Genomic DNA, 21,668 nt, shown 5'->3' with positions numbered 1-21,668 from the left:
GTTAAGGTCGTGATCTCATTGTTCATGAGTTTGAGTCCTGCATTGGGCTCTGTGCCAACAGCTCAGAGCTTGGAGCCTGCTTTGGATTCTGTCTCTCCCTCTTTCTCTGCCTCTCCCCAACTCATGCTCTGTCTCTCTCAAAAATAAATAAACATGAAAAAAAAGATGTAGCAGGGAGTTGAGGCCTCTGGGTCTACAGAAAGGAAGAGCATGCTCTATCTAAAGATATTCAAATTCTTATATTAAAAAACTTCTAAAATATTTATTTATTTTTGAGAGGTGGGGGCAGGAAAGGGCAGAGAGAGAGGGAGATGCAGAATCTGAGACAGCTTCAGGCTCTGAGCTGTCAGCACAGAGCCCACGGGACTCATACCCACCAACTGTGAGATCACAACCTGAGCCAAAGTTGGAAGCTCAACTGACTGAGCCACCGAGGCACCCCTTAAATTCATATATTTTAAAGACATTATTCTGGCCAAACCAAGTAAGTCTGCAGCCAGATTCTGCCCTTTGGTTGGGCCATAAGTTGAGAGGGGATGGAGTGGAAGAATTGGAAACTGAGAGACTGAGGTTTGTTGTCAGGAAGGACATTCTGACTCAAGGTGTCATCATGCAGTGGTAAAGTGATGGTCCCTGGGGACCAGGAGTCTTTGATTACCAGAAGACATGAGCTGATGCCTAGGCATTTAGAAGTTGAAGACCCAAATCAGCCTGTCATTGGGGGAGTGTGAAGCCCAACAACATTGCCTGGGCAGGGTGGCCTTGAGCAGAGCAGAAGCCTCTCAAGGGAAGCCTATGGGGGTCATATGGCCAATGGGCAGAGAGCTGGGGGACCGGAGTATAGGGTTGAGTAGAGAGACCAGTTTTCATCAGAGCACATGAATCCAGATATTTATGAGTACTACTGCTTTCTTTCACTGGCCTTCTTGAAAAGCACCATGCAGGTACACAAGTTATATATGGAGCTGTTGGATGGGGAGGACCTGAGGTAGGCCTAGACAGATNGGGGGGGGGGGTCCTGGTTTGGCTCAGGTGAGGTCAGGGCCTTGTTTGTCCCTTTCCTTCTCCCTACCTGCTCTTACATATCCTTCCCCTTCTCTCTGCCTCATCCTCTACTTTTCCACAGCCCCCCTGCATATGTTAGGAGATAGAGTTGGATTGGCTCCAAGTCTAAGATCTCTTATGCCTCCTCCTCCTGGCCATACTCTAGAAGATGGTTTACTCAGTGTGTGATCCTTGGGAAGGTTCCTTCATCAACCTCGAGTCCAAAATGGGGGCTCAGTAATACCTGCTTTGTCCTCATGATGAAATGGAATAAATAAATAAGGAGATGGAATATGCCTGGCTCCTTATAGGCAGTTGGCGAAGATTGGCTTCATTGATGCCTCCTTTTTAATCCCTTTTTGTCCCTCTCTACTTTCCCATTTGCTTCTTTTCCCTCTTCCTTTTCTCTTTCCATCCTTCCTCTCTTTATCCTCCCTCACCCCATCTTTACCATGACACATTGTCAATGCTCGGCCTGAGTCTGGGGCTGAGTTTGGGCTTTTGAGGTAGACATGAGAGAGCCAGCTGGTAGGAGGGTTCCCATGGCTTCCTGACCACCATGGGGATGGGGACGCAGGAGGGTTTCCGTGCAAAATTCTAGGAGCACTCTTGCTGACTTGCTTTCTTCTCCCTCTTTCCTGTTTTCTCCCCACCCCCACCCCCACCCCCCAGAAAAGGAAGCAAGGCCGAATCACATTTGATACCATGGACTTCGTTGCAGAGGAGGTATGCATAACTCTGACCTTGCTGCTCAGAATTTTCTTTCTGCATCATGGCCTGGAAGAAGCATCGACCTGGGTATCAGAACAGCTGGGTTCAGTCCAGGTTCTGCCACTAAGCCAGTGTGTCTCTTAGTGAGCTAGTCTCTTAGTTTCCTCGCCTATAAAATAGCTGATCTCAGTATCCCAAGATTCCAGTGGTGACTTTCTGAGGCTGTGAGCCCCACTGAATGTGTTGTCAACTTATAGCTGAGCAGAACTAACAGGGAAGATCTCCGGCACTTGGACCTGTGGACAAACAGCCAAAGGCAAAGCAGAGGCTGTGAGAGCTCCAAGCAGAGGAGAAATAAGCAGAGTGGTGGGAAAAGCCCAGGCTTATGTGTGAATTCTGGCTCTTCAAGTTTTCTGAGAGAAACTAGGTACACCTGTCTCCCACATGGGTGTCAGATGGCCATTCTAGGGAGGTAATGGCTCATACCTGGGTAGGGCTTTGGATGTGTGACTTGTTCTCTGAATTTCAAGAATCATTATCTTCCCAGTTTCTTCCCACCAAATTTTGGATATTAAATTAAAATTTAAAATTTAATTTAAATTCTAAAGGAGCCTACCTATTTATAGGAAAGATTTGAAGTTCTTACCAGTGGAGACCTGACTTGACCCTGGCCTGGAGTAGCCATGTTGGTTTTTCTTTCAGGGATTGGGGGAGAATAGCTTTGTAACTGGTATCGGGACCACCTGGGCCACTCTGTCCCCCTCTCCCTCCTTGGAGCTGGGGTATGGCTTCTGTTGCCTGCCTCTTCTGGGCATGAACTATTTTCTCATACCCCATCATGTTAAGACAACCAAATTCTGGATTTGTTTGTTTTTTTCCAGCTTTCCAGACTGGCCAGTGTCTGACACTGGGCACTGACAGTTACCCAAGCTTTACTCTTGAGGCAGGAGAAACTCTGAGAGCCACAGAACTCCAGAGTTGGAGGCAGTTCTGTGCAGGGCAGTAGAGAGAGAAAAGAGGGCATAAAAGAAAACATCCATTGTATAGGCAGGGCCTCTCAGCTTCCTCTAGGAGTTGTGTCTAACTCTGGCTCTGATTAAATAAACCTGCCCTTTGAGTGACTGACTGCTAATGAGCACCTGTTTTCTTTATGGAGTGATGAACTGGTTCTGAAATCAATTGTGGTGATGGTTACATAACTCATAGAGCCTTAGACTCATGGACTTTTTATTATAACAGTTGTGAGACATTGGAAACAATGGGTACATTTCAAAGACATAGTGGAAAAAAATTGAGTCAGGGGGAAAAGGAAGTTGCATAAACCATATCTGAAGTCTGACATTTATGTGAATAAAAAATAAAGCAACCCTCCATACTGTGGCTCTATGTATATGCATAAGTATATATTTATACATAAAAACGGCAAGCCCTGGTGGTGGAGAGCAGATCTGGATTGAAGGTGTTATGGTACAAGGAGACTGTAAGCATCTGTATTTTTCTGATTTTTATTTTATTTAAAAAATTTTTTAAAATATTTATTTCTGAGAGAGAGAGAGATACAGCGTGAGCAGGTGAGGGTCAGAGAGAGAGGGAGACACAGAATCTGAAGACAGGCTCCAGGCTCTGAGCTGGCTGTCAGCACAGAGCCCGACACGGGGCTCGAACCCACGAACCACGAAATCATGACCTGAGCTGAAGTCAGACGCCCAACTGACTGAGCCACCCAGGCTCCCCTATTGTTCTGATTTTTAATGGAAAACTAGTTGTGTTATTTTCAAAAATTTTATTTATACATAAGAAAAAGACCAGAAATGAGTATGCTGGATGTTAATGGCTAAATCTGGGTGGTGAGATTATGGGCAGTCCTTTTTTTTCCCTTAATCCTTTCTGGATGCTAGCGGAACACAATGAGGTGTAGCTGGCCTGAGGTGAGGGAGGCTGTGAGCCCCAAGAAGCAGGCAGGAGCCAATTCTCCCTGGCCTTGTTTGAATTATACTCCCTTTTCCCCAGACTTTTTTTTTTTTTTTTTAGGTCTAAGCTTAGATCTCTGTCTGGTTGTGGGGATACTAGGCGATGTAACATCTCACCCATCCTTAAGGAGCTAAGTAGGAATTAAGGTGAGGAAACTTACCTGGCAAGTTAAATAACAGAGTCAGTTTTATAGGAATCTAGAGAAGGGAGCCTCTAAAGATTGGGTGTGGCAAGAGTGATTTCCTAAAAGAATTAGGGCCCCTCGTGGGCCCAGAGAATCAGTCCTGTTCGTAGAAAGCAGAGGCATCTGTGTTTTGTCATAAATGAACCCTGTAGAAATCCCTTTGGGTTATCGATAGCAAGAGAGGGCTAGGAAGGAAGAAGGTTGGATTCGGACCTTAAAAATAGCCAACACTTCCATAGTCCTTGCTGGAAGCTGGGCCAATTGTAAGCACTTTACATGTATTAGCTCTGCAATTTATACAGTCAGGTTCTGCTGTTCTCAGATAGGGAAACTGAGACTCAGGAAGAAGTGACTTGTCCCAAGACACACAGCTAGGAAGGAGCAGGCCAAGGTTCAAACCCAGGTACCTGGCACCAGAGCCTGTGCATTATTAATCACTGAGTAACACTGCCCTTCTGTGTGAACACGTGAGGCTTCAGATCTATGGTCCCGAACTCATCATGTCTCACTTTCTTTTGACTTCTATGATAACTACTTTTATGTAAGATTAGCCAGCATTCATTCATTCTTTCCATAAATTTTTATTTTGTCGAATGCCTACTACCTGCGATACATTATTCTAGAGTAGGGTAAATAAGATAGATGAAGTCACTATTTTGTTTATATTGGGGCTTGTATTCTAGAACACCTATATCTAATGGAACTTTCTGAGATGATGGAAGCATTCAGTTGTCTATGTTGTCCATTATAGTATCCAGCAGACACAGGTAGCCCTTGTGGCTAGTGTGACTGAGGAACTTTTTTTTTTTTTAAGTTTTATTTATTTTGAGAGAGACAGAGATGGTGTGAGTGGAGGAGAGGCAGAGAGAGAGGGAGACAGAGAATTCCAAGCTAACAGCGCAGAGCTTCACATGGGGCTTGAACTCACTAAAACCACAAGATCATGACCTGAGCTGAAACCAAGAGTTGGAAGCTTTTTTTTAAAATTTTTTTTTTAATGTTTTATTTATTTCTAGGAGAGAGAGAGAGACAGCGTGAGCAGGGGAGGGTCAGAGAGAGAGGGAGACAGTGTGAGCAGGGGAGGGTCAGAGAGAGAGGGAGTCACAGACTCTGAAACAGGCTTCAGGCTCTGAGCTGGCAGTCAGCACAGAGCCCGATGCGGGGCTCGAACCCAAGAACCGCGAGATCATGACCTAAGCGAAAGTCGGACGCTTAACCGACTAAGCCACCCAGGCACCCCAACCAAGAGTTGGAAGCTTAACCAACTGAGCCACCCAGGTGCCCCTGAGGAACTTATTTTTTATCTAATTTAATTTAAATTTAAGTAGCCACACATGTGGCTAATGGCTGCCATATTGGATTGTGCCATATTGGATAGAGTGAGTGAGTCAGTGTGTGTGTGTGTGTAGGATGGGGAAATGACAGATAATAACCACATTAACAAAAAGGAATAAGGTCATTTCAGAAAGTATTAATTGCTTTGAAAAAAGTTATTCAGAGACTACAGACTGCTGTGAAGGGGACCTACTATTTTAGGTCAAATGCTCCATTAGGGACTCCGTGAGGAAGTGATAACATAGAAGCTGAGAACTGAATAAGAAGGAGGCGGCACATATCCATGTGAAAATCCAGGGGGAGGACATTCCAGACAGAGGAAACAGCCCAAACAAAGACCACAGGACAGAAGTGAGCTTGGCACCTGCAGGAGACGGGTAGAAAGCTAGAGACTGGAGAATGCAGGAGAGAGGCAGGAGGTGAGCTTGTGAGGAGAAGGAGGAGTAGGAAGTCAGACCATGTGGGGCCCCTCGGCTGGTTACAGAGTTAAGATTTTATCCTAAGTGCGATGGGCAGCCAGAAGGGGTGTTAACTCAAGTACCACTTTCCCAGCAGCTGGGAGTGGTGGATGAATGGTTAGATCTGTCCACCCCCTGGTCCGTGAGTCCTGGTTCACCAGGGTTAGTTTCTGTAGGTTCTCTTTATTCTTTAGTCTTCTGTAGCGTGCTAGGATATAGGCTAAGGCAAGGGAGGTTTCCTCTGATTGCCACGTGCTTATGCTGGGGGCTCGGGGAGCCCAGAGAGCCCCATATTGACTCAGAGTGGTCAGTGAATGGCACAGGCAGTATGGTCAGGAGTTGGGGATACAGGCATGAGCATGTGGCAGATCGAGGTTATAATCCTGCCCGAGTGTTTTCATCTGTCAAATGGGAATAGTAATTGTGCCTCATTTCTTGGGCTGGGCAAAGATGCAGTGAGATGGTTGGTGCATGTAAGGGTCGTACCCCGATGCTGGGCACACAGTAAGTACTCATTACACGTCAGCCACTATTGTATGGGGGGTGGGAAAGCATAAAAGCAGGAGTGTGGGGAGTTGTCCTCTGGCCCCTGGGGGATTCTGTTAGGTCTTGTGTGTCACTCTGGCCCTCTCTCCCCAGCGTCACTTCCCTCCAAAAGCCATTCAGATCACACAGAAGCTGCCTTCCTGGAGGACAGAGCCTGAGATCCAGGCCCTCTGTAACGTCCTGCAGGTTCTGAACAGCTACCGCAACTATTCAGAGCCCCTTCAGCTGCTCCTGGCCAAAGTCATGCGCTTTGAACGGTTAGTAAGGGGTACACCCCTTGGCATCTGGGAGGGGCTGGGCAGGAAGAGCCTTCCTGACGAGGCCGTGGCAGGTCTCCTGGTGTCTCCATGGCATTTCAGCCATGTTTGTCAGTTCAGTGCTGTCATTTCACCTTAGTGCTCCTTGTTACTCTCGTGGCACAGATGATCTTCATTTACTGAGAGTCTACCAGAATTAAGGAGCCACTGAATCTGTTGAGGCTCTGGTAGGAACCTCAGAAAAGATCTGGTCCAATTCTTTCCTTTTTCAGGTGGAGAAACAGGCTCAGATAATAAGAATGACTCATGTTCTGTCACCCATGTATTAGGGGGTAGAGCTGAGACTCAAATCCAAGTCCTAAAAGGCACCATGGGTCATAGGTGATTGCAGTATGTCCAGATAGGAACTAGGGTAAGGGTCTGTGCACTTGGATGGGAAAAAATTGATATCTGTTTTTATTAATCTCTAACTAAAATGTATCATTTCCTTCAATCATGGATGTATATAATGAACCACTACAGTATTAGCTATTCTTGTGACTATTTTACCAAAAGAAATCACCAATATTACACGTTCATGTTGTTGGAGGTTTCTCGAAAACTAATTTATATTCCTCACATCTTTGAAATTATGATAGTAATTAGATCTGCTGCTAGATCTGGTTATTCAGTGTCTTAATAAAGATGCATATATGTTGCTATACCACAATTTGGATTTTAAAAGGTAATTTTTAACTGTAATGCTGCTGTATTTTATTTTATATATTTAAAACATTCTGTGAAGTCTTCACCAGATCATTAAAGGGTCCACCGCACAAAAAAGCCCCATGTAAATATCTGGCACTAGAAAAGTCTAAGAGGTGTGCGTGGAAACGTTGCCATTTCTTAGGCATTTCAGTGGCTTAAGAGGGGCAGCACAGCAGAATATTTGAGGTAAGGCCTGTCTTAAAAATCTACGGTGTAAGGACACTGGAGGTCTTTGCCCTGATATCTTCCTTCATGGAGGTCACAGGTCACATAATCACATGTGATTATGACCCATGCAGGATTTGTTTCACAAGTAATAAGCCCAGGAGAGGAGGGAACCCTTCAGCTGGCTTGGCCAAAGCAGATTCACAGAAGAGGTGTCATTTGAGTAGGTATATTTGACAAGTGGAGGTGTAAGACAAGAATGTTCCAGGCAGAAGGAACCATCTGCTTTCTTCTAGCTCAGTGAAGAAGAGCACTTGTCTTAAAGTAAGATTCTATAGCAGGCAGAATGATGTCATTCAAAGAAAAAGAATCATGGAGGTAGAAGCTCTGTAGTTTAATGCTGCAGCTGCCACTCAGAGGTGTGACTTCAGGCAAGCTACTTAACCTTTCTGAGCCTCAGTATCCTTGTCAGTGTAATGAGGATACAAACACAGATTTTACAGTTTTTGTGAAGATGAAGAGGTGGTGATTGTTAAAGTCCTCTTTGGCTAATTAATATTTCATTTTATTTTATTTTTTATTTTATTTTTTTCTCCTCAAGTTATTTAACATATAGTGTAGCCTTGGCTTCAGGAATAGAACCCAGTGACTCATCTCTTACATATGATATCCAGTGCTCATCCTGAGAAGTGCCCACCTTAATACCCGTCAACCATTTAACCCACCCCCTAGCAACCCTCATTTTGTTCTCTGTATTTAAGGGTCTCTTATGGTTTGACTCCCTCTCTATTTTTATCTTATTTTTCCTTCCCTTCCCCTATTTTCATCTGTTAAGTTTCTCAAATTCCACACATGAGTGAAATCAATTGGCAAAGAAGATGTCAAACTTTCACTATTCGCAGATGACATGATACTCTACATGGAAAACCCAAAAGATTCCATCAAAAAACTGCTAGAGCTGATACATGAATTCATAGGAGATAAAATCAGTATACATAAATTGGTTGCATTTCTATATACCAATAATTGAAGCAAAAGAAAGAGATATCAAGGAATCTGTTCCATTTACAATTGCACCAAAACCCATAAAAAACCTAGAAGTAAACCTAACTAAAGAGGTAAAAGATCTGTACACTGAAAACTATAGAAAGCTTAGGAAATTGAAGAAGACCCAAAGAAATGGAAAAACATTCCATGCTCATGGATTGGAAGAACAAATATTATTAAATATCAGTACTACCCAAAGCAATCTATACATCCAGTGCAATCTGTATCAAAATAATACCAGCATTCTTCACAGAGCTAGAACAAACAATCCTAAAGTTTGTATGCAACCATGAAAGACCCCAAATAGCCAATGTAATGTTGAAAAAGAAAACCAAAGCCAGAGGCATCACAGTCCCAGACTTTAGCCTGTATTTCAAAGTTGTAACCATCAAGACAGTATGGTATTGACACAAAAACAGACACATAGATCAGTGAAGCAGAATAGAGAACCCAGAAATGGACCCACAAATCTATATGGCCAACTAATCTTTGAGAAAGGAGGAAAGAATTTCCAATGGAAAAAAGACAGTCTCTTTAGCAAGTGGTGCTGGGAGAACTGGAACATGAAGAAGAATGAACCTGGACCACTTTCTTATACCATGCACAAAAATAAACTCAAAATGAATGAAAGACATAAATGTGAGACAGGAAACCATCAAAATCGTACAGGAGAAAGCAGGCAACAGCAACTTCTTTCTTGACATGTCTCTGGAGGTAAGGGAAATAAAAGCAAAAATGAACTATTGGGACCTCATCAAGATAAAAAGCTGCTGCACAGCAGAGGAAACAGTCAACAAGACTAAAAGGCAACTGGCGGAATGGAAGAAGATATTTGCAAATGGCATATTAGATAAAGGGTTAGTATCCAAAATCTATAAAGAACTTAGCAAACTCAGGGGTGCCTGGGTGGCTCAGTCGGTTGAGCGCCTGACTTCAGCTCAGACCATGATCTCATGGTTCATGGGTTCCAGCCCTGCGCTGGGCTCTGTGCTGACAGCTAGCTCTGAGCCTGCAGCCTGCTTTGGATTCTGTGTCTCCCTCTCTCTCTGGCCCTCCCCTGCTCATGCTATCTCTCTCTCAGAAATAAATAAAACATTAAAAATTTAAAAAAAGAACTTACCAAACTCAACATCCAAGAAACAAATAATCCAGTAAAGAAATGGGGAGAAGGCATGAATAGACACTTTATCAAAGAAGACATCCAGATAGGTGGCAAACAACACATGAAATGATGCTCAACATCACTCATCATCAGGGAAATGCAAATCAAAACCAAATGAGATAACACCACACACCTGTCAGAATGGCTAAAATTAACAACTCAGGAAACAACATGTTGTGAAGGGGGAACCCTATTGCATTGTCGGTGGGAATGCAAACTCATGCAGCCACTCTGGAAAAGAGTGAGGAGATTCCTCAAAAAATTAAAAATAGAACTACCCTATGACCCAGCAATAAATTGCACTACAGGTAATTTATTCAAAGGATACAAAAATGCTGATTCGAAGGGGCACATGCACCCCAATGATTATTTTCAGGACTGGAAATTAGCAGATCAGACAGGATTCTTTCAGTTGCAAGTGACAGAAAACCAAGCCCTAGGGAATGCATTGGTGAATCATGTATCTGAAAAGTGCTGGGATAGTTCTCTAGCTTCCAACTCAGCTGAATCCAGGGGCCCAGTGTCACCAGGACCCAGCATCTGTCTGTCTCTCTCCACCTCACACGTCATTCTCAAAAACCACTTTCTCAGCTAGCAAGTGCAGCAAGCAGCCTCACAGCAGCAAGATGGCTACTACAACCACGGCTCCAAATTTTCCTCTTTTCAGTTTCAGTCCACTGGAAAAGAGAATACTTCTCAGTCTCTTGAGTCGCAGCCTTGGGATTCTTTCTTTTTTTAAGCTTATTTATTTATTTTTTGGGGGGTGGAGAGAGAACATGACTGGGGGAGGGGCAGAGAGTGGGAGAGAGAGAATCCCAAGCAGGCTCTGCATTATCGCAGTGCCTGATATGGGGCTTGAACTCATGAGCCATGAGATCATGACCCAAGCCAAGATCAAGAGGCCGATGCTTAACTGCCTGAGCCACCCAGGCGCCGCAATATGTTCTTTCTGAACCAACTGGCTTCACTTGAATCATCCATGGGCCAGTGGTATTCTGATTGTCTGAGAGTCAAGAAAAAGTTTCCCCCAAAATAAAATCAGGGTGCAGTTGGCAGAAAAGGTGATCTGATGCTTGGCTGCAAAAGCAATAGATGTCTGCTCCTGGAGACTTGGGTTCTAGCACTGACTCAAGTGTGACTCACTGTGTGCCTTCAGCAAGCCTGGGATTCCTTGGGCCCCGCTTCCTTCATCCCCATAATATAGGTTGAGCTAGACAGTTTCTGAGGGTTTTTCCAGCTCCAGCTCCAGGAGTCTGTACTTGAACAAACACTGACCATGCCCTCTCATCCCAAAATCTCATTTCCTAGCTGAATGTGCTTGCCTTCTCCCATCCAGTCTTTGTTGTCTGAGCCATCTACTCTTTGTCCTCTCCCCTATCGCCTCTTTAATGCTCCTCATTACCTTCTGGGTAAAATCCAAAGTTAGCCTAATTTTTGAAGTCTCTTATGATTAGACGCAGCCAAATTTTTCTCCCACTATTCCTCTGACTTCCCTGTCTTCCACTGTCCTTTCTAATGGAACTTACTGTTATTCCTTTGAACATACCATGCTTCCAGCCACCTCTGTGCCTTTGGATATGGTCATCCCTCTGCCTGGGACACTCTCCCATCTCTCTGCCTTCCTGGAAGACTCCAGACACTGTCCTGGAGCCTACTCTGGCTCTCCTAAGCTGGATTAAATGCCCTTTCCTTGTGCTTCTGAATTAGCCTGTGCTTACCTTTCTTCAAGCATTTTTAAACCTTAGTTAGTCCCTGTAGTTGACCATAATTTTTAGAAAAAAAATCTGTCCTTTCTCGCTGTGCCTGATAGACACAGTTGGTATTTATTTAATTTATTGAATGAAGGGAATGAATGAACCTTGAAAGAAGTGAAATTTGAACTTATATTTTAAATACAGAAAATTTCCTCCTCTGAGCTTAAGAGAGAACTCGTAGTTTGCTCTGGACCTGGCACCTCTACCCTAACAGTTCCCAGTTGTGTAGTGAGCTCTTACAGATTATAATAAGACCATCTGTCTATCCTTTTCTAGGTATGTTCAGCTATATTTTACAGACAAGAGAAACTGAGACTCAGAGAAAGAATATGAGTGCCCAGTGTCATACAGCTAAGTGGCAGAATCAGGACTTGGATCCGGGTCTGACTCAAAAGCCAGTGTTCTTCAATATTTAGCTACTCATTCATTACTTTCAGTATTTGCCCATTCATTCATTCAGCTGCTGTTCACTGAGCATTTACTGTATGTCTAAGCAGTCTGACAAAGTTTCTGCTCACAGGAAGCTTTGGTCTGATAGAGGTGGGCGACTAGGTGAATGTTAGTGAAGAGGTCAAGCCTGATGGGGCTGGACCTGGACTGCTGTGGGGTCCCCTCTAGTCTAGTCTGTGCCTTCATGCTCCAGAGCAAAGAGTACAAGCCGCCCAGAGCTCCTCTCAGGGGGCCAGGCTTCCTGCTGCTACTAGATCTACTGGCTTTGGGCTTTTCTCAGGTTTGGTCGCAGACGTGTGATGATCAAGAAGGGGCAGAGGGGCAGCAGCTTTTATTTCATCTACATGGGCACGGTCGCGGTGACTGAGGATGAGGACGGCAGCAGCGCCTTCCTGGACCCCCACCCGTCGTTGTTGCACAAGGGCGACTGTTTTGGGGTGAGCACATGGAAAAGTCTGCCTTCCTTGCTAGAACAGTGAGGCCCAGTCCTGCCCTCTCCTGTGTTGTGAGTCATGCCCTGTGTGGGTCCCCAGTGCCTTTACCTGTCACCTGCCAATTGACTGGACCAGGCGATGTCCAAGCCTGGCTCCTCCCGTCTGTGATGTTTAAGGAATATGTTCCCTGTATAACCACACAGGGATGCAATGGCCCCTCATCAAAGCACTCCCGGCTTCTTCTCTCTGGTCTGGTCAAGCCTGTTGCCTCTTTTTCCACAGGCAGCATATTAAGAGGGAGGGGATAGGCCTCCAGAGGTGGGGAGTGAGCAGGAGCACAGGACCAATCAGGGAACCTGCAGCCCTGGGAGTAGAGATTTCTGGGGGCTGGTGGAAGCAAGAAAGAGGTGGGCAAGGCTGTGAGTAGAAAGCCAGGGGTAGCCTCTCAGTTGCCTTTGCCTGTGTCCATCCAACAGGACTTAGGCCTTCTGAATACTTCAGGCAGGAAGTCCACCGTGGTCTGTATGGAAGAAACAGAGTTCCTGGTTGTCGACAGAAAAGATTTCCTTGATAATAAGCTGGACCAGGAATTCCAAAAGGATGCTCAGCATCAGTTTGAATTTTTCAGGTACCCCCATCATCAGCCAACATCTTTCCCTGTGGTGTTTATTAGGTGCCTGACTTCGCCCTAGGCCCAGTGGGAAATAGTGGGTGCTTTTCTTTGTGTCTGGAATGCTCTTGCGACAGGAGACACTTCCCACCCAACTTCTTCGTCTAGCAAACTGCTATTATACCTTCAGGTCTCAGCTCAAACATCCCTTCCTTGTGGGATGGTACTAATAGAAGAGCTAACATGTACGAGCACTTGCTCCGCCAGGCAGAGTGCTAAGCCCTTTGTATCAGGGATTTTACCTGTGATATTGTTTCCCTTGTAGTCTCTGGTTTACGGAAACCAAGGCTTGAAACTTCTGTTCAATTCAGAAGTCCTTGGGCTTCACCACCCAACATCACTAACCAACTTCATCAGCCCTCACTCCAGAATAGAAAGGGTGCCCCCCAGTGCTTCTATCACACCTTGTGTTTCTTTAAAGCTCTAGCCAAACCGTAATTCTTTTTTTTTTTTAAAGAGACAGCGCGCGCGCACGCGAGAGAGAGAGAGAGAGAGAGAGAGAGAGAGCGCACTTGGGGGAGAGGCAGAGAGAAGGAGAGAGAGAATTCCAAGCAGACTTCATGCTTAGCACAGAGCCCTACATGGGGCTCAGTCTCACAACTGACAATGAGACCATGACCTGAGCCAAAATCAAGAGACAGGCGCTTAACCAGTACTCCCAAACTGTATTTCTTTTTAATCTTTTTTAAATGTTTATTATTTTTGAGATTGAGAGAGACAGAGAGAGAGACAGAGAGAGACAGAGCATAAGTGGGGGAAGGGCAAAGAGAGAGGGAGACACAGAATCCAAAGCAGGCTCCAAGCTATCTGCACAGAGCCTGACATGAGGCTCAAACTCACAAACTATGAGATCATGACCTGAGCTGAAGTGGGATGCTTAGCTGACTAAGCCACCCAGGTGCTCCCAAATTGTACTTCTTGATCACATAGCACCACCTTTACAGTTTATATGCCCCTCAGACAGGAAATACTATGGCGGTGAGGGCAGATTGGCACCTTCACCAGGGTAACCCCCCCTCCCCGTGTTGTCATCATGCCAGGCACATGCAGGCGTTCACTTAATCACTTCTAGTTACTTGTCTTTAGGAGAAGAATGAAAATCAAATGAAGTATCTGCACCGGCCCTGAAAATACAGGGTGTAGGGTTGTGCACCTCTAGAGCAGTGTGGTGGGCTGCCCTGCAGGGTGGAGTGGAGTGGGAAAGCAGGAGCTGTAAGAGGGACTGGAGCCGGCTAAGGGAGGACTTGGTCCTGCAGAGAGGAGCACTTACTGTCTTCACACAGTGGAAGAATAGGGCTGAGTTGCAATCTCAGCCCTTGGGCTTATTAACCATGTAACCTGAGATGGGTCACTTCCCTTCTCTGAGTTTAGTCTCCTGCTCTGTAAAGTGAGGATGATTCATCTCCCACATCATCGTAAGGATTGATGATCATGGGAAATGTGTGACCCCATGGGTGTTTCCCTCTGTGCTTTCCTTCCTGTGTCTCCAGACCCTTCTCTTTTGGACATAGCACCAGCCCTGTTCCCCCTTGGTGCTGTGGATGAAACTCACTGCCCTCATTCATCCGAGTTCTGGCCTCATAATCTGTTGGAGCTGAGAAAGTAGGAGATGATTGTTAGCAGCCCTGTGGGGCTGTGTGTGAGGGAAGGCAAGCCCCTGACTGGTGGCATAGGAGCTCAGGGGAATGCGGGAGGCACAGTGGAGTGGGCCTTCAGTCACAGAAAAGAAAAAAGAGGGGTGTTCAGACGTTTCCCACTCACCGGCCACAGGCCGGAGTATTTGAAGCTGGTAGGCTGGGGGAGGCTGGAGTGAGCTGTCCAAGCCAAAGGTAAGGTCAGGACTGCTGGGCTGGGAGACAGAATAGCAGGTGAGCTGAAGTGAGGAACTCTCAGAGTTGCTTGGAATGAGACTAGCCTAGTGAGCACAAGGTTAGGGGATGGAGCCAGGAAGAAGCCTCTGGGGGCCAGAGTGGGAGGAAGAGAAGCAGAGCACCAGACTGAAGACCAGCAGAGGAGAGAACCCCAGGAGGGTGCCACAGGCCAGGGGAGGGAAGGGAGGGAATAGAAGGGGGAGTACAGTCCTCAACCTCAGGCATTTACAAGAGCAAGATGTGTTCCCTTTCTGGAAACTGCTGAGAGCAGGGTACCATCGGTGATGAGGGGCAATTAATTCTAACAGGATTTTCCCCTCAGGAAGATGGATCTGTTTCAGTCGTGGTCTAATGAGAAGCTGTGGAAGCTCGTAACCCTGGGGAAGGTGGAGAAGTTCTCCTATGGGCAGCTGATCACAAAAGACTTCATAGAGTCACCCTCCATCATGTTTGTCTGCAAGGTGAGAGGCCTAAGATGGGAGGGGTGGAAGCTGGGAAGGCATGCCTAGTATAATGTCCTGTGGCCACACAGGCAGGGTCTGAGCCCAGTTCTGCAGCATTTCCTCTGAGCTTCTGTATGCTAGCTGCAAAAGGCACACCATAAAGTTTGGCCTCCCTCCTTCCAAGGGTTGCTATGAACTTTGCTGTTATATTAGAAAGAGGGCCAAAGGAGTACCTGCTCCCTAAGTTCAAATATGTGCTGTATTTATATAAAGATATATACTTAAATTACGCATTTGGCTCTTAAATCTTAATGATGCCAGGTAAGTTTTTAAAATTATAATTTTTACTGATTTGAAGGGGACATGCACCCCAATGTTTATAGCAATGCCATCAACAATAGCCAAATTATGGAAAGAGCCCAACTGTCCATCCACTGATGAATGGATAAAAAAGATGTGGTATATGTATACAATGGAATACTACTCAGTGATGAAAAAGAATGAAATCTCACCATTTGCAACAATGTGGATGGAACTGGAGGGTATTATGCCAAGCAAAATAAATCAGTCAGAGAAAGACAAATATATGATTTCACTCATGTGGAATTTGAGAAACATAACAGGTGAACATAGAGGAAGGGAAGGAAAATAAGATAAAAAACAGAGAGGGAGACAAACCATAAGAGGCTCTTAAATACAGAGAACAAACTGAGGGTTGTTGGGGGTGGCTAATTGTGACAGGCACTTTGGGATGAGCACTGGGTGTCATGTAAGAGATGAATTACTGGGTTCTACTTCTGAAGTCAAGACTACACTTATAACTTGAAAATAAAAAAATAAATACCTAAAATTATAATTTTTAAATTATAGAAGTGATATGACCCCAGCATAAAACAGAGTTCTGGAAAAAGGGAAGAAATCACCCAGGAGCTCGTCACCTCAGAGTAGATTTTCAGAAGTGGAATTGTTTGGTGTCATTATTTTTATGAATCTTGGAACAAGTTACTCTCCAAACAGAACCACTTTATCCAGCTTCCAGCTGGGCACACCTTTGCCAGTGCCATATACCTCTGCCAGGCTTGTCAGGCAGTCTTTCGAAAGTTTTTTTTTTTTTTAAGTAGCCTTCATACCCAGCATGGAGCCCAATGTGGGGCTTGAACTCATGGCTCTGAGATCAAGACCTGAGCTGAGATCAACAGTTAGACACTTAAGGGGCACCTGGGTGGCTCAGTCGGATAAGCTTCTGACTTCAGCTCAGGTCATGATCTCATAGTTCATGGATTCGAGCCACACATTGGGCTCTGCACTGACCACTCAGAGCCTGAAGCCTGCTTCGGATTCTGTGTCTCCCTCTTTCTCTGCCCTTCCCCTGCTTGTGCTCTGTCTTTTTCTCTGTCTCTCAAAAATAAATAAACAGTAAAATAAAAAAAAAAAAGGAAGAGTTGGACACTTCAAGGACTGAGCCTCCCAGGTGCCCCTCAACAATTTTCTGATTTAATAGATGGCAACTGCTACCTCATTGAGGACTTAATTTACATTTTTCCTGATTACTAGTGAGATTAATCATGTTTGTTTACTGTCTAAATTTTGTCTTTTGTGAATTGCTTTTTGTCCTGTGCCAACTTCTCTGTTGGTTGATAATGAAAAGAAAATCTAACATTTATTGAGTGCATACTATGTCCCTGGTTGAGTGCCTCAAGGGCTTTATTTCATTTTGGCCTCACAGTGGCCCAACGGAGGTTGGTAGTGTCGTTATTCCTATTGTGCAGAAGTGGAAACTGAGGCATAGGAAGGTGAAGTGGCCCCTCCAAGATCACACAGTCGATGAGGGACAGAAGCCAGGTTCAACCCAGATCTGTCTGACTCCAAAGCTCTTCTCAGGAACTGGGATTTGCAATTTGAGTCGATCTTTCTGTCAGTTGTTGACTCTGCTCAACCCCTCAGTAGTTTTCATGATCATCATGAGAACTACCATTTTTTGAGGCCCTTTGTTCCTGTACCAGGGGTTCTACTAGCATTGTGAATTTTTTTGTTTATTTTGGAACAGGTAATACATGCACATGGTTCGAAATTCAAAAGGTTCAAAAGAGTAATGTTTCCCTTTCACCTCTTTCCCCCTGCCACCCAGTATTCCTCCCCAGAGACAGTCACTGTCACCACTTTCTCGTGTGTCTGTCCTGCATCTATTCCCTCATTCTCTTCTTTATATATAGAGGCAAATGCATGTGTATATTTTTCCCTGGTTTTCATAAATGGCATCATATTATACAGGCTGTTCTGCACTTGGCTGTTTCAAGAGTGTTTCTATAGATTGTTCCATATCAGTACATAAAGAACCCACTCATTCTTTTTTACCACTTGTGCAGTGTTTCACTACATGTAGGCTTGTACTTGAATTTATCTAACCAGTTCCCTATTGATGGATATTTAGTTGCCCTAATCTTTTGCTATTTCAAACAGTGCTTTGATGAATAACTGTGTATATAGTACCGTTTCACCATAAATCTTCACTATAGCTCTATCAGGAAGATATGTATAATAATAATAATAGTAATAATAATTATTATTAATTTGAGAGAGAGCACACAAGTGGGGTAGAGGGGCAGAGAGACAGAGGGAGGATATTAAGCAGGCTCCGTGCTCAGTGCAGAGCCCAATGCAGGGCTTGATCCCATGACCCTGGGATCATGACCTGAGCTGAAATCGAGTCGGACATTCAACCGACTGGGACAACCAGGTACTCTTGAGGAAGATATTATTACTCCCAAGTTTACAAATGAAGAAGTTGAAGTTAAGACACCTTAAGAAAGGCCATCCAAACTTTTAGTATCTCCCATATATCTGTTGCTCATATTTAGCCACCAGACATTTGTTGAGTTTGTGCCAAGGTTGATTCATGCTCTGGAGGGATATGAAGATGGAAAAGACTGTTTCTCTCTGCTTATGTGTGTCTTTCATTAGGTTCTGAGCAGAGACCAAGTGCTCCATGCCAACTACCAAATGATTAGTGCAAACCTTTTGAGTTTCGGGGACTCAGGCGGGGGAAATCTCTCTAAAGGCTGGAGGCTGTACATAAGGCTTCCTGGAGGAGGTGAGGCAGGAGCTGAGCCTTGAAGTGTTGGACAATTAGACAAAAAAGGGGACAAGATTGGTTGTGTGCTGGAGCTGGCTCTTACTGAGCTATGAGAGCTAATTAAGTTTCCAGGAATTTTGTGGGGCGCCTGGGTGGCTCAGTCGGTTGAGTGTCCGACTTCAGCTCAGGTCATGATCCCATGGTTCGTGGGTTTGAGCCCTGTGTCGGGCTCTGTACTGACAGCTAGCTCAGAGCCTGGAACCTGCTTCAGATTCTGTGTCTCCCTCTCTCTCTGACCCTCCCCTGCTCACGCTGTCTCTCTCTCTCTCTTTCAGAAATAAATAAAACATTAAAAAAAATAAAAAGAATATATATTAAAAAAAGTTTCCAGGAATTTTGCAAGACAATAAATACAAATGTTATTAAAAATGAAATTATGTAGGGGTGCCTGGGTGACTGGGTCGGCTAAGTGTCTGACTATTGGTTTTGGCTTGAGGTTGTGATCTTGTGGTTTGTGAGACTGAGCCCCGTGGTGGGCTCTGAACTGACAGTGTGGAGCCTACCTGGGATTCTCTCCCTCCCTCTCTCTGCCCTCCTCTGCTCACACATGCAGTCTCTCAAAATAAATAAATAAACTAAAAAAAGTGCTATTCATCATAGATTCATCATAGAAGTTACACTGTTGATGAACAAGCAACATTCTGGTATATGTAGCACTAAAACTAAAGGTTTCCATTTAATGAATATAATTTATACAAAGGTGAGAACTGGTTTGCTTTTAGACTGCAAATTAGTCTTAATAATATTAAATGTATTGGGGGTACCAGGGTGGTTCACTTGGTTAAGCATTGAACTTCAGCTCAGGTCATGATCTCGTGGTTTGTGGGTTCCAGTCCCACATCGGGCTCTGTGCTGACAGCTCAGAGCCTGGAGCCTGCTTCAGATTCTGTGTCTTCCTCTGTCTATATGCCCCTCCCCAACTTGTACTCTGTCTCTCAAAAATAAACATTAAAGGAAAGACTTTTTAAAAATGTATTAGGAAAAGAGTAGACTACATACAGCTTTATCAAATCACAGTTTACTTGTGACTCTAGATTGGCCATGGTTACAAGAATTCAGCCAGAGCCCACAACAGCCTTCTGTAAGAATCCATTGGCTATATGGAACTTCTTTAAAAAAATTTTTTTTTTACATTTATTTATTTTTGAGAGACAGAGTACAAGTGGAAGAGAGGCAGAGAGAGAAAGAGATACAGAATCTGAAGCAGGCTCCAGGCTCTGAGCAAATGTTCAACACAGAGCTTGATGTGGGGCTCAAACCCATGAACTGTGAGATCATGACCTGAGCCAAAGTCAGACACTTAACCAACTGAGCCACCCAGGAACCCTATATGGAACTTCTTTAAAATTTTTTTATTTTAAGCATGCTCCATGTCCAATGTGGGGGTCGAACTCACAATCCTGAAATCTGAGTCACATGCTCTACTGACTGAGTCAGTCAGACGCCCCTATATATAGGAACTTTCAATAAAAGTATAGTATATTTGGGGGGGAGGGGGGATGGGCATGGAGGAGGACACTTGTGGGGATGAGCACTGAGTGTTATGTGGAAACTAATTTGACAATAAACTATTTGTAAAAAAAAAAAAGTATAGTATATTTTATTATTCCTAAATTGTGTGTAACACAACCTTTATAAGAGTAAGATTTATAGACATGCAAACATTTCCCCAGAGAGCCAGTTATTAAACTTATTACTAGGGGTATGTTTGTGTTGTTAATTCTGGGTTCAGTCCCAGAGAAGGGAGTCAAGACTAGCTAAACATAAGCAGGAGGGGAGTTATTGTAGGATGTTGAATGGCTAACAGATTTACTTGTGAGGGGGAGGCATGAAGGAACAGACCTTCCACCGAACATGACCCCCACATGACTCCAAGTCAGAGGCCAGAACTGGACAGTCACAGGTGCTCCTGCTCCTGCCACATTGAGGAAGCCATGTCTGTACCCACTGCCCCCACTGCCTCCATGAACATAGTAGATATACTGCAGTCCAAAACCAAGCCTTGCCCAAGCGCATCTGGGTGGTGGAGCCCAAATCACTTCCTTAGGTGCAAGGGGGCTTCGGAGATGTTTGAGAGTGTTTGGCTTCCAGCCTATACATTCTAAGGAATTGGATGCACAGGATTTGACCCAGAGGATGGACGGGTTGAGGAGAAGGTCCTTACCAGCCACAGGGAGTAGTTTGATAAGTTTGGAGAATCTTGATGGTCACGTGGAGAGCTTGGGGAAGCTCAAGAGAGAATGGTAGTGCCGAACCCTGAAGGCCAGCCTGAATATTTGCAGTTCCTTCTCCTTGACATCTGCTCCCTCTTTCCTAAAGTTTTGGGGTGATCACCTCCAAAGCCAAGAATGCCATATGTCCCCAAATTTAACTCTGAGGTATTTTGATACTATATAGCCAGGAAAGATTGGGGGCATGACTGGTAAAGGATATAAGGTCAAGACTTGCCTTAATCAGCATGATGATTACATCTTGACCAGCAAAAAGTCCTTAGTCTCTTTTAGCCTCCATTTCTTCATCTGTAAAACAGGACTATTTACCTCATAAAGTCTACAAGGATGAGAGTTGGTCTAGCCCAGATTTACTCGGTTCACATTCATCTTCGAATTCAGCGGTTCTAAGTGTTGTCGCTGGATCAGCAGCATCAGTATCACCTGGGAACTTATTAAAAATGAAGATTCTCAGGCCTACCCAAGAGCCGTTCAGTCCAAACCTCAGTAATCTGTCTTGACAAGCCTTCCAGGTGATTCTGGTGTACACTAAACGTGGAGAACTCTGACCTGAGGAAAGAGTCTCTCTATATTTGAGTAAGCATAAAGAACACTTAGGGGGCTTCTTCAGAAGGCAAATTTCTGCCTCTGCGCAGAGATTCTCATTCATTAACTCTGGTCATTTGCATTTGAATAAGGATAGCCAGAGATTTTAATGCAAGCGCTCTTGAACTTCAGTCTGAGAAAAATAATACAGGTGTCACAAAGTGACAGCAGGTAGGGGGCATCCTAACTAATAATAGGTGAGTTTGATTTGTCCTTTACAGTGTTTTACTGAAATCTGATTTAATAGTTATTATGAAGACTGTAAATAAAATTTTGGATTTCTGGCATCTTTTGACTATTCAGAAGATCAGGCAACACCAGGCTGTATTGTGATGTGGCCCTCTCTGGCTGGAGCTGAAAAGCACCTGCCCTTTCTAAAGGGACTGCTCTTTTGTCCCATTTTTATTTCCTGCCAGGCCAGCTGCTGGGGCGTTCATTCATCTGAGACTGGGAGGTCCCGACCCCTGAAG

At 44.6% G+C, this 21,668-nt stretch overlaps 1 protein-coding gene across 1 annotated transcript in view; it reads left to right on the top strand.

Annotated features, from left to right (window-relative positions):
* CNBD2 (cyclic nucleotide binding domain containing 2) overlaps positions 1-21,668 on the top strand; it is a 52,659-nt gene that overhangs the window by 5,654 nt on the left and 25,337 nt on the right. Inside the window, exons 3-7 of the mRNA XM_077778859.1 lie at positions 1,717-1,770; positions 6,343-6,506; positions 12,112-12,268; positions 12,742-12,893; positions 15,129-15,267. Of these exons, the coding sequence (XP_077634985.1) occupies positions 1,717-1,770; positions 6,343-6,506; positions 12,112-12,268; positions 12,742-12,893; positions 15,129-15,267 (666 nt within the window). The remainder of the gene's footprint in view (positions 1-1,716; positions 1,771-6,342; positions 6,507-12,111; positions 12,269-12,741; positions 12,894-15,128; positions 15,268-21,668) is intronic.

The sequence above is a fragment of the Crocuta crocuta genome, unplaced genomic scaffold (assembly GCF_008692635.1).
Source record: "Crocuta crocuta isolate KB4526 unplaced genomic scaffold, BGI_CrCroc_1.0 scaffold248, whole genome shotgun sequence".
Lineage (NCBI taxonomy): Eukaryota > Metazoa > Chordata > Mammalia > Carnivora > Hyaenidae > Crocuta > Crocuta crocuta.
Note: the sequence above shows the minus strand (reverse complement) of the source record. Positions and strands in the feature narration are given on the sequence as shown.